Source organism: Vulpes lagopus, chromosome 13 (assembly GCF_018345385.1).
Source record: "Vulpes lagopus strain Blue_001 chromosome 13, ASM1834538v1, whole genome shotgun sequence".
NCBI lineage: Eukaryota > Metazoa > Chordata > Mammalia > Carnivora > Canidae > Vulpes > Vulpes lagopus.
This window is the reverse complement of record NC_054836.1, coordinates 13,884,040-13,897,603: the sequence shown is the minus strand read 5'-3', so window position 1 is coordinate 13,897,603 and position 13,564 is coordinate 13,884,040. Positions and strand designations below refer to the sequence as shown.

The following is a 13,564-nucleotide window of genomic DNA, read 5'->3' as shown; positions in this document are numbered from 1 at the left end:
AAGAAACCCTGAACAAAGCTTAAAAAAAAAACAACTGTATGATTCAATCACAGTAAAGTCCTTAGCGGGATTTTTATTTATTACTTTAAATTTTAATTAATGTTTATTGCTTCCAGTAAGACCTATTAGATTGTAGGTTTATTCTCAGGCAGCTAGTCATGATTTACTTTCCTTCCATCACAGGGATTGTAAAAGTTTCATAAGATAACTGAAGGAACAGTCTAAAGTATCTGCGTAAAGTAAGAGCATCTTTATGGTTATTAGCAGATATTTCAAAATACTGAGTTCTATAAAACAGCAATCCCAATCCCATTGGCAGCAGGAGAAAAGAAGTGCAGAAGATCAAGGAGTTACAAATCTATTTCAGAGAAGGGGCATTAGCAGACATTCATTTCATTTTCCAATGAAGAGACAATGTAAACTTCCTTAAAAGTTTATATTTATTGGGGACGCCTGGGTGGCTCAGCGGTTGAGCGTCTGCCTTCGGCCCAAGGTGTGATCCTGGAATCCCAGGATCAAGTCCCACATCAGGCTCCCTGCATGGAGCCTGCTTCTCTCTCTGCCTATGTCTCTGCCTTTCTCTTTCTGTGTCTTTCATGAATGAATAAACAAAATCTTTTTTTTAAGTTTTTATTTATTGAAATAATCTCTACACACATTGTGGGGCTTGAACTCACAACCCCAAGATCAGAAGTCACATGCTTTTCCAACTGACCCAGCCAGCTGCCCCAACAATGAAAATGTTTAAGTGGTTTTCCTAAACAGTAGTTTAGGATATGCTCTCAGCCGGATGATTCCTCCATTTCCCTCTGTTTCTCTCCCAGCACACACTCTTACAGGGGCACAATGCAAACCCCTGCTCAGTCCCTAGCTAGCTGTGGGACCCTAAAAAAGACAAGATAGCTGAGCCATTTCTTCTTCTGTAAAATGTAAATAATTCTATCAATCTCACAGAGCTGTAGCAAAGATGAAAGTGAGATTAAAAATTAGAATGTACTAAGGCCATAGGGCTCACTAAATAGGAAAGGAAGCCCCTCCACACTAGATATTCAGAGTGTGTGCTACCTTCAGAAGGAGAAAGCCAATGAGTCTTATATAGCCAGAGGCAAATGCTCTCTATACAATCACTGCTCCACTACTGAGGATAAAGTATAAGTATGCTGCCCTACTTGTCATGTGAAGATTTGGAAGCAGCTCAAACCAACAACTATAAATAAATGTGCCTGTAAACAAACACATATGAGAATGAAAGGCTATTTTCTAAAAGAAAAACACATAATAAAAAGAATTAGGGGAGCCTGGGTGGCATAGTCAGTTAAACATCTAACTCTTGGTTTCAGCTCAGGTCTCAGGGTTGTGAGATCGAGCCCCGAGTTGGGCTCCATGCTCACTGAGGAGCCTGCTTGAGATTCTCTCTCTCTCTCTCTCTCTTCCTCCCCCTCAGCCCCTCCCCTTGCCTCTCTAAAAGAAATAGATGAATCCTTTTTTAAAAATAAAAATAAAAAGCATTAATCTATAATCATTCTTTCTTAAAATGCTGAGGCAAAAAGAGATGAGGAAAACAACAAATGGGAAAATGATTACAAGTTCATCACTGTTTACAGAATCAGTATCTCATCAAAAGTGAAGTTTATATTTTGTCTATGCAGTCCAATTTTTGCTCTAACTTATTTCTCCTTTCAGAAATACCTTACTCTGATTTTTCTAATTTTAAAAAGTCTTTCAATGTGCTCAAGCTCTATCTTTCCAAATTCATCCACTACAAACATGAGGTCAGTTGGCATTTTATTCTCCCTCTTGATGTCCTTGACTTGCTGTCACTTTATTTCTAAAATTGTTATGAGCAGTCATGAGCTAAGGATATTCCACATAGAGATAAGCTCCACAGCATTAAAATGAATTATTAAAGTTGACTTTTTTTTAACTCATAATATGAATGTCATACCAGATGGAAGATCATCCAAGGGAAATTCAAATAGTCTGGATTTGTAAACCGAATGAAAATGGAAATCCTCCTGAAAGAAGACAAACAACAGAGATTAAGCACGTGGGACTGACCAGTTATCTCCAACCTCAAGCAATGAGAGCTGAAGCAGCTAAGACACCTAAAAGAATCCTAGCTTGATTACACACTCTTCTGGATTTGAAAAGGCAAGGAGCCACCACACAAGCCTCTCCTGCTCCTGGATTCCCCTGGCACTGGAGAGATCTATTAGAAACAAAATGCTTTTGCAGACAGAGAAGCCAAAGCCTGTAGTAATGGAAAATAAATGAATGAACCTATTCCCCCAAGGAGGAGTAAGACATCTGGGAAAATGGACTAATGCTTTTTATAACTGATTCCTTTCCATGGATCCCTGCCCCACTTTAAGAGGCAGATAACTAACTTTTGTTAGGCAAGGACTGCAGAGCTAACACTCTTCTAGTATCAGGGAGTAGGATGACAGGTACAAGTAGATGCTCAAACGGATCCTGCTCAAAAATTCAAATATCATACAAGTTCTGTGACAAACTAACAGACAAAAAGCCACATTTCATCTAAGAAAAATTAATGAGCTTTCAAATAATTACTTCTGGCTCCTTTCTAGTAAAAAAACAAACAAACAAAAAAAACCCCAAATGTCATAAACAGTCAAGTTTCATGATATTGCTGTAAAAAAAAATCACCTCCCAGGTAAAGTGATACAATAGCGAGCAACAGGCATCCAGAAAGTAAAATACAATACAAATAGCTGCACTTTATGGGTGGCAAAACAGTGTGTATTTTTAGAAATTACTTGCCTAAGTGTTTGAACAATGTTCCATGACGCAAGGAAGAATATTTGCCTGCACAGAGCTAGAATGGAGGTGTATTATGTTTCTCTGCAGTCTACCATATAAACTCAATGCTTTTCTCACTTATGGAAAATGAATATTTCAACTAAAATAAATCAAGTAATTAAAAAAATTTAGATTTCTCTACATTTCATCAGCAGAAGGCCTTACAGACAATGGGCAACATAGAAAAATCTGAACTCTAGAAACAAAAGAGAGGTGGAAAATCACATATCTATTGATTTGGTCTGTTATAAACTTAATATCTGTGTCCTCCCTGCAAAACTCATATGTTTAAGCCTAAATTCCCAATGTGACTGTATTTGGACAGGACCTAAGAGAAGGTGATAAAGGTTAAAATAGGTCTTAAGGGTGGGGTTGGGCTGGTGCCCTTTTAAGAAGAAGAGACACCACAGTTCTCTATCTCTCTGTCATGTGAGTACACAGCAAGAAAGAGGCCATTGCAATCCAAGGAGAGAGCCCTCATGGATCCTGCCAGCATCTTCATCTTGGACTTCCAGGCACCAGAACTATGATAAAATAAATTTGTGTTATTTAAGCCCTCCAATATCTTGTTCTGACTGCCTGAGCAAACTAAGACAAATCCTAGCACATGATGGCGGAGACAGAACAAAAAATGGAGGTTTCAGAACACCTCAGAAGAAATTTCCAATACACAGAGTAAAAGGCTAAAAAAAAAAAAAAACAACCTTGTGAGTTTGACTTATTCAATATTTAATTATATATATATGTATATATTTATATTTACTATCCTGACTCTAAGAAATAAAAAATTTTTTATTTATAAAAATAAATATTTAAAATATTAAAATATATAAAAATATTTTTATTTATAAAAATAAAATAAAGACAAAAGGAGGAGGAAAAATGAAGGGGAAAAGCTCCCAATATCAATTTTTACATTTGCCATAGCAAACAGAGGGAGCACTTACTTGAGAGGTGTCATTTTCTTCTGGTTCAATGAGATAGGTGTGGTTCCCATCATAGAACATCCCACTGCCAAGGACAAGAAAATAATTAGGCATGGCTATCGACTCTTGCCTCAGAACAAGATCATTTTAAAATCAGTAGCTGCCAGAGGACCAATTTACTTCTCAACACTCACTTCCCAGTCCCATCCATCACCACCAGATACACACCACCTACCATACACACACAGACATACACACACTCCCCACATACCATACCACACCACATATACATTCCCCACATATCACATCACACAGATTACACACCACATATTGCACACCACACCACACATGCTTCCCAATACATCCCACATACACATGCACACTGCACCATATCACACATGTGTGCATACACACACACACACACATCTACTAAGAGGGAAAGACCCCATCCCTCTGACTTCCTATAAGCAGCAGTGTCCCCAGGTTCAGGATTATCATTCTCTAATCCTCCCTCCAACACATAATTCTAAAACTTTAATATGCAAATAGTTCATCTGGAGAGCTTGCAAAAGTGTGAAACTTTCAGGGCCTTCCTCAGATTTCTTGGCTAAGGCCCAAGGAGCTGCATTTTAAACAATCCCAGGTGGTTCTGATGTAGGCTGTCAGGGACTATCCTGAGAAATGCCTACTTACCACACACCTGGAAGATGCTCTCGTAACAAGAGCTGACACATTCCAACAGCTTACCATGAACTAAACACTTTACACTCATTTAATCTTCTACTCACCTGTGGAAATGTATGAGGGAGGTACACTCATATACTTGCCTATACTCATTTTACAAGGAAGGAAACCAAAGCCCAAAGAGATGAAGTAACTTGCCCAAATTACATAACCAGGAAGAACTGAGGCAGGACTAGAGTCCAGGCAGATTGGTTCCTGAACTGCCCATCTGCAATCGGCAGCCTCTTCATCCATTCACTCATTCACAACACATATAAGCACCTACAATGCACTGCTCTAGGTGCTTGTGATACAGAAGTGGACAAAACTGACCAATGCTCTGCCCTCATGGTTCTAATGTGCATTCTAGGGTAAACAGACAAAAAATACAATCAACAATGAAATAAATATACATGTGGTGGTGAAAAATTCTAGGGAGGAAAACAAAGAAAGTTATGGGTGATAAATGGTCCTCTAGCCAGAGGACTGGTTGTAGAGACCAGGGAGAGAAGACTGTTGATTTATATAGAGTCTCAGAGAAAGGCTTTCTAGAGAAGATGGCATTTAAACAAAGATCTGAAAGAAGTGAAGGGATGAGCCATAAGGATATCTGTGCAGAGAGCATGTCAGACTCGAACCCTAAGTGTGCTCCAGGAACATCAAGAATGCAGTGTGGCTGGAGGAGGGTGTGGGTGAGAGGAGAACAGTAACATGAGATCAGAGAAAGAGTGGGGCCACATGAGACAGGACCTCCTGAGGGCTGTGGCTTTTACTCTGAGAGACACGTGGAGCCACTATGAGGGCTTAAGCAGGTGGAAATACAATCGCTCTTAAATTTTAAATTAATTGCCCTAACTGCTGTGTTACAATAGTCTTTCAGATGGCAATAATAGAAATGGAGAAGTTATCGCAATAATTCAGGTGAAAAAAGATGGTATTTGCCTAGATCACAGTGGCGTTGGTGGAGATGGTGAGAACTGGTTAAATTCTGGGTACTTTTCAAAAGTAGAACCAATAGGATTTATTGGCAGATTTGAAATGGAGCATATGAGAGAGTCATGTCAGTGAGAACGCCAAAGTTTTAGCCTGAGCAGCTGGTGAGATGGAATTGCCATTTAATAAAATGGGAAAAGCCACAGGAAGGACAGAAGGGGCTGAGCACATGGAAGCAGGATGCAGGGAGGAGAGCATAAATCTGAAGTTGGGTTTTGATCTGTTAGGCCAGAGATGACTATCAGCCAACTGAGGAATTCTCTGGAGGGTATTTGAACCTACATATGGCCTCAGTTCCCATCCAGAGAGATCCCAATGGCCACTCGTTGTAGGAGAACATGTCCTTCTACTAAGATCAAGCTCCTTATGATGCTGAAGAAATGTGTCTTATCATTCAGGCATCTGAGAAGGGACTAGGCACAGTTTTCTGGGGTCATTTTTCAGTGTTCTATAGAAATGCTGCATGGGACCCCACTATTGCACATAGAATAGTATTTATCTCTCACTGATGGCGTAGTGAAATCAGTTGGTTTCCCTGAGCTATAATTATAATGGCCTCTAGCTCTGCCTCTCCAAATTCTTTCATTCCTACTGTAACATCTTCCACATGTCCTCTGCTTCCATATACCCTTAGAACTTCTACTCTCACATCTGTAAGGTTTTCAACCAAAGTACACTTTTTGAATTTGGATGACACTGCATTTCGAATTTAAAGATAAACAGATGCACTTTTTAAGGTATTACTGAGAATACATGTCTAAGGAATCAGAAGAGGGAAGCCTTTTCAAAACAGTAGACCAAATGCAACAGTAGACATTCTCTTTGCCCCTGAGAACTGGCCAGATTCACCCAGAAAATTGCACAGAACCATCACCCTTTGCCAAAGTTCACAGAGCTATGCTGATTAAGCAGCAGATTATTTTGTTTAAATACAAGGTATCATTTCTTTTTGCACTACATCAGTGTTGAATGTGAAAATAAGTGATTTTTATTGGGGTTAAACATCATGATACACAGTTTAAAGAAAGCAAATTCTGACACCATATATGTCTAGAAGATTCTGGCTCCCTATATGACAATGTGCCATTAGTAATTCTTGAACTATTGAAAAGTATATGTTTTATTGCTTTGTTTGAGGATTGACACCTTTGTTATATTTGTATAAATTCCAATAAGTGCGTTGAATCCACATACAGTATATATTTGATAAAAACCTACAGCTAGGACCTACTTATTATAGGTCAATTGAACTAAAATTTTAAAAGGCTGGATCAAAACAAGATTTTGAAAAGAAACAGCCATTCTTACAAATTGCCACAAGAGGGCAATAAACTTACATTTGATGCCATTCTTTTAGGTTCCCATAGTTACAGGATTTTATCATAACATCAAACGTACCAGGACCAAAATATTATCCGTTAGTCCTTTGAATTTGAAAAAAAAAAATGTGCATTTTCAGGTTCTTTATGAAAAAGACATAAAGCTGATTATTTTCCCCTTTATGTTCTTCAACTAAATTTAGTAAATTAAGAAAAATGAAAAATCTCCATATGTATTTGGTAATTTATAAAAGATGAATCATGGATGAGATCATCTGTTTCATACCCAAATCACTATAATTGAAAAAACACAGATTAATTTTTAGTAATATCCTCTAAAATATTTCTATCAGTTTTTGTTCAGAAGGTAAAATCAACATGAGAAGTATTGATTAATAAATAATAAAAAGGAACAATAGTAAATTTATCCAACACGCTCACAAAAGTCCCAGAGCACCCAACATGCTTATATACAATCCTCACAGTGTTCTTTGGCACATGGTGCATTTTCTGTTACTTTTTGCTTAGTTTTGAATGAAAAGGTTTCTCAAGGTAGAGGTAAATTTTACTTCATTAAAACAACTGAAGCTGGCTCTGAGTTCTACTCTTGATCTACTCACTAAAGTTTCCTTACAGTTTCTTTTCCATCCTTCTTCAAATGCCTAGCAAGCTCTTGGTCTTGGGATCTCAGGTCTATCAGAGTCCTCGGAAGGCAAGGATGACTTCTCACTGCTTCTCACAATATGGTATCCTCTTACAAAACTGGAAAGCAACGTGGAATAAGTACTGGGCAAGATGCTTAAATGACAATTTGAGATTTTAAAAGGAAGAGAGGGGGGAAAATGCCTCTTCTTTTTTATATCACTATCATACATTTGCTGTCACAAACATCAATGGGCCTAGTGGAAAGGTGGGATTATCTTGAGATCAGATGTAAGAATTTTATTACTGAAGGGCACATTAGTGTTTCCTTTTCCAGATAAGAAAACCAAGGCTTTCAGATATGAGGCATGGATTCCTGTTTGTAAAAACATCTCCAAGAATTTATTTAAAATAAGTGGAGTAAACAATAAGCAGATGGAAGTTTTCCATGCTCTCATGAACCTGGCCTCCTTCTTCTGGCTACCTAGGTGTTCCTCATACTCTCTTCTGCCTCTCACATACCAATTGCTTGAGCCTAACAAGGCACCACTTAGGCACACTAGATCAATTTTCCAGGCTCATCTATCATATCTCTTTCCTAGCTTGTCTACCTACCCCTCTCTCTCAGAAAATTCTATCAAAGCCTGTTGTAAGGATCACTCTACCTTTTCTAGGTGACATTTCCCTGGAGCCCTCAAACACTACCTCATTGCTCAGTGCCCACTCTCTGCTTGCATTATTCTGTTACTTTCTCTCTCAAAGAAAGAAATATTCCTATCATATTCCATAGCAGGAAGCTGAGCTAGCTTTAGCTGCCCCCACTGGACTGTGAGCTATTGGGGATGGGACTCAAGTTCTCATGGCCTTGATTTTCCTTGTGGCTGGCCCACAGCAGACACTCAGTAACTGCTAGCTACATGGAAAAGCCAGATCTCTAACCTGGGAGCGGAATGCATTTTAAAGTTTCCAAACAAAAATTTAACAAAACTAAAGTGCTAGCTTGTTCTGTGCCCCCAAAAGTAACACAAACAAGAAAGAACTGAGATGATTTAGCCTAAGTAGAATGCAGAGGAATGACACGGTAGCTTTATAAGGCGTTAACAAAACAAATAAGAGATGGCCACCTGTGTATCACCATTAGCGACAGAACAGAGGAAGTAGATGTATTCCCTTGTTAAACATCAGCAAACATTCTTTGATAATGAAGGTTATGAGAAAGGAAGCAAGGCCCTGAGGAAGGATGAACTCCATTCCTTGGAGATTTCTGAGAACAGATGGACCCTCCCACAAGTTTGTTGTGGATTTTAGGTGGGATTCTGGCTGAAACACATGAGCTCTTTGAGGTGACTTGCAGTTTGTCATTTTTGTGCAAGGAGTCGAGAAATTCCACCTACTAAAATTTCTATTATTCCATAAAACTATAAAAACTAACATCAAGAAGAGGTAGGGGCAGAACTGGGTACCAAGGGGCTGAGCATCTAGAGAACCAGCATAACCCAAAACATTCTTGTCACAACTTAGATGAAACCAGAACATCACTACAGGGTATCATATCATAATACCAAAGACCCTGGTCTGTTTCTGCAACTCCAATTTTAAAATCAGCTTGGTTTATACACCTTGAAAAAGAAAAAGATCAGATTCATCACTGATTTAAAATTATTTCTTGACATAAAGATTTTGACTACAGTACATTAAAAATAAAGAAAACAGTGATCGAAAGAATGGATGGTACAAAAATTTGGAGGACACTTACTGAAGTCCATGGCATGTTGACAATGCAACAAATGAATCAGGGTTTCCTCGGATGTGGCCCTGGTAGTAGCAGTGTTCTCCTCCCTGGAAACAGAAACAGAGAGCATAAGCCTCTGCCCTTGCCAGGAGAAATCACCTGCATCATTTCACAGATTCCTGCCACACCACACCTCCATGTATAAAGCTCTGCAGAATATTTCTTTATTCAGATTAGTGTTATCAAACCTGTTCTAACAGAATTATTCATAAACACTTCTAGTGAGCCAGCTAACTCCAAATTAAAGCCAGGGAAATAAAAGTTGACTTAATTTGCCTTTTATGTAGGTGATGATAGAAAGAACAAAGAAACAGATACTGAAATACACATGTGGCCCTTGTACCAGGATCAACTGAGTCATCCATTTGCCCAGTCATGAGAAACAATGTTGAGCAGCAGCAAGAGGATGCTTTTTCACATAAAGCTGAGTAAAAATGTATATAAATCATTTGACAGTCACTAAATTAAACAGATAGAGAAAAACACTTATTTTTATAGTGTTGATATCAAAACTTGACAAGTTTATACTATTCTGTTCTCCAACTATGAATGGCTTTACAGTAAGCACATTGGGTGAAGTTTGAAATTCCAATGTTTCTTCTAGCAGCTGGTTACATTAATTCCCAAGACACTTATTTCTTTGGATTAAATGTTCTTGGAAGAGGTAATAGCGTAAATCCTCTGCCTTCTCAGGGTGGTGCCTCAGTCTTTAAATATCTGCCATTCTGAGTGTGGTCTAGAAACCAATGGTGTTGCTGAGACACTCTGGAACTGGTCAGAAATGCAATCACAAGTCCCAGCCCCAATATACCCACTTACTATAATTGGTACTTTAAACAAGGTCCTGGTAATTCAGATCCACATTAGAGTTTGAAAGGCATTGTTCTAAATGGCCTTTGCCATTTCCCCACTAATCTCCTATTTCTTCAGAAGCTAAAAGCTGCTAATTCAATTGACCCACTAGGATAGGAAACAGTAAAACAAAAAGATTCAAAGGAATGTTTTAAAGGGGCAAACTCGACCTGCTTTATACTGTGCCTTAAGGATTAATCCTACCTAAAATATTCAGTGCTTGACATGTGGAGGGGAGAGAACAGGAAGACACAGGATATAACAAGGCTGAAGGCATTTTCTCCCCTGGAATTCCAAGAAGGCACCCTGGCCTGTGACTGCTGCTCCTCATGAGATAATCCTATAGCGCTGGGTGAACCTCAGTTCTGGTGAGGTGGCAGAGAACACGCAAGATGGCACTCAGTGAAATCCCTGATCCTGTGACACCTCCAAATCCTCAAGGGAGTCATGGAGCATCATGAACTAAGGACTATGGTTGGATGTGATGGAAGGTAAGAAAGAACAGGGTGGTAGTCCACCTGTAAGCCTGAAACGGGGTGTAACCCAGTAGGCCACATGTTTAAGAACAGAAATAAAGCCAGACACTGACTTTCTGGGTTGAGCTGGTTTTGTAAAGATGTTAAGGGCATGAGCTATCAGCTCCTTTGTTTAAACTAGCTATGCAGTCTGCAGCAAGTTCCAGAACCTGCCTATGTCATCTGTCAAATCGGGGTAACAATTTCACAAGGTTGTTCAGGTGATTAAAGAAAAGTAAAATGCATTTAGAGCTTACAATAATGCATGGTACTTAGTAAGCCCTCAATGTTTGCTACTACTATAATTACTATGTATAGGGGCACCTGGGTGGTTCATTGGGTTAAGCATCCTACTTTTGTTTTTGGCTCGGGTCATGATCTCAGGGTTATAAGACTGAGCCCCATGTTGGGCTCTATACTGGGTGTGGAGCTTGCTTAAGATTCTCCCTCTCCCTCTGCCCTTCCCCACTCGCTCATGTACTCGCTCATGCACTCTCTCTCTAAAAAAAATTACTGTGTGTCAACTATTGTTCTATTTAACTTAAATACACAATTTCCCTAAATCCTCACATCAATCCTATAAAGAAATATTGCTACCTCTCTTCTATATAGGAGGTCACAATCTCCAGAAGCCAAAGTTGTCCACCTGGAAAGTTGCCAAGTAGGGATGCAGACCTTGCATGAACATGTAAATGCAAGGCCTGTGTCATTTCCCCTACAATACTTATGAGTTGGGCCTAGAACCTATTGGGTCTAGGGTAAACCTAAACTCTCCCCCCAGCTGGTTCCTTGGGGTTTTTGTTTTGTTTTAATTTATTTTTAAAAAGATCGTATTTATTTATTTGACACAGAGAGAGAGCACAAGCAGGGGAGTAGCAGCAGGCAAAGGGAAAGGGAGAAGCAGGCTCTTCGCTGAGCAGGGAGCCCAATGCGGGATTCAATCCCAGGACCCTGGGGTCATGACCCGAGACAAAGGCAAATGCTTAACTAACTGAGCCTCTGTTTTAATTTACTTTTTGAGTAGGGCTAGAAGTATATTTAATAGAGTTTAAAATATCCTCTGTTGGGTTGTTGGACTGAACTGTCCAAAAGATTAGATTCTAAATTAGAGGTCATTATGCTTAAAAGTCCTTCCTGGAAACATCTAATTGGACCGGAAATCAACACTCTAGCTTTTTACTAGACAGACATGAGGGGCCAACACTCAATGAGGTGACCTGGATAGAGCAAGAATTCTATGTGAAAATGTTTCCCTCTACTGGACAGTGATTAACCTCATCAGATCTCTTTCTGAAGTCTAAGACTTACAGTGAACAACACATATAAAGATAGTAGAAACAAAAAAGATAATCACAAGAATTATGGTATCAAATTGGGGAACAATGGAAGTCTATGTGGGGAAAATATGTCATAGGCAAAAGCATATAAGAAATGTTTTAAAAGCTACTAAAGTTTTCTTTAAAATACCAATTTTGGGGGATCCCTGGGTGGCGCAGCGGTTTGGCGCCTGCCTTTGGCCCAGGGCGCGATCCTGGAGACCCGGGATCGAATCCCACGTCGGGCTCCCGGTGCATGGAGCCTGCTTCTCCCTCTGCCTGTGTCTCTGCCTCTCTCTCTCTCTCTGTGTGTGTGTGTGACTATCATAAATAAAAAAAAATAAATAAATAAAAATAAAAAAAATAAAAATAAAATAAAATACCAATTTTGGAAACATGTTATATTAAATCATAAAAAGAACAAAGAATTCCTGTTTTACTCTTTTAAAGATTTTATTTATTCATGACAGACACAGAGAGAGAGAAGCAGAGACACAGGCAGACAGAGAAGCAGGTTCCATGCAGGGAGCCTGATATGGGACTCGATCCCGGATCCAGGGATCATGCCCTGAGTCAAAGACAGACTCTCAACCGCTGAGCCACCGAGGTGTCCCACGAATTCATGTTTTAAAACAAGCTTCCAATATACGGGGAATAAACAGATGATTGGATAATGAAAAACAATCTTTCACTAATTTCTGATTCTGAAAAATAGGAATCGATCCAAAACCAGCATATGATCAAGACCCATCTGCACAAAAGCCTAACACTGCAAATGAAGTGAAGAACTCAATATGGTTGACTCATTATCAAATGTTTCCACGACACTTCAAGAGAAGCACAAACAGGGGAGGAGGGTAAAATCTCTTTCAGTTGAGTTATTAGAATTACAATTCTGAGGCTCTCAACTGGTGGTATATGTAATTCTTCTAAATAATGACAGGAATTAACTTCTGTGTTGTGGTTTTTTTTTAAGGGATTTACCATATGTCAATAATTATTTAAACCAAGAACTGAAGAAATGAAATTATTACATTAAACTTATTGATATATTAAAATAAAAAATAAATAAAATTTAATAGATATTGAGTTTATATAACTTTTGATCCCATATTTTAAAAATAGTAAATGCTGATGGAAAAACTTCTAAGAATTCAGGATGCACATGGTGAAGAGTAAAAAATATTCTCTTCATACACATTGTTCAGGCTACAGCTGACTCCTGAAAAGCAAACATTTGTGACTCCATGTACCATGTCAGGAATGGCCTAAATGGTATAGTTAAGGAAATATATACATAGGTACCTGTTTCAGTGCACAAATGGATTTACACTGTGCACACTGTTCTGCCACTTGATTTTTTTTCCTTAAGGTAACCTTGACCTCTTTGTATATCAATATCTCATTCTTACAGTGATAGCATAATATTCCATTATAGAGATGAACCATAATTCATTTAAACATTCCTGTACATTAAACATTCCTGTCCTGTAATGGACATTTAGATTATCTCCATTTTTTATCATCATAAACAATGTTGCAAACATCCTTTTACAATATTTTTGTGCAATTCTGTTGATATATATGTAAAACACATTACTAGAAGAGGACCTGGCAGGTCACAAAATATGTGCCTTTTAAATTTAATATACATTTTAAATAAAAT

At 38.6% G+C, this 13,564-nt stretch overlaps 1 protein-coding gene across 13 annotated transcripts in view; it reads right to left on the bottom strand.

Moving 5' to 3' along the window:
• ADAM22 (ADAM metallopeptidase domain 22) overlaps nucleotides 1-13,564 on the bottom strand; it is a 220,833-nt gene that overhangs the window by 66,184 nt on the left and 141,085 nt on the right. For all 13 annotated transcript variants that reach the window (XM_041727581.1, XM_041727579.1, XM_041727582.1 and 10 more), the window contains exons 5-7: nucleotides 9,180-9,262; nucleotides 3,768-3,831; nucleotides 1,946-2,015 (exon numbers count right to left, since the gene is read on the bottom strand). In XM_041727581.1, the coding sequence (XP_041583515.1) occupies nucleotides 1,946-2,015; nucleotides 3,768-3,831; nucleotides 9,180-9,262 (217 nt within the window). The remainder of the gene's footprint in view (nucleotides 1-1,945; nucleotides 2,016-3,767; nucleotides 3,832-9,179; nucleotides 9,263-13,564) is intronic.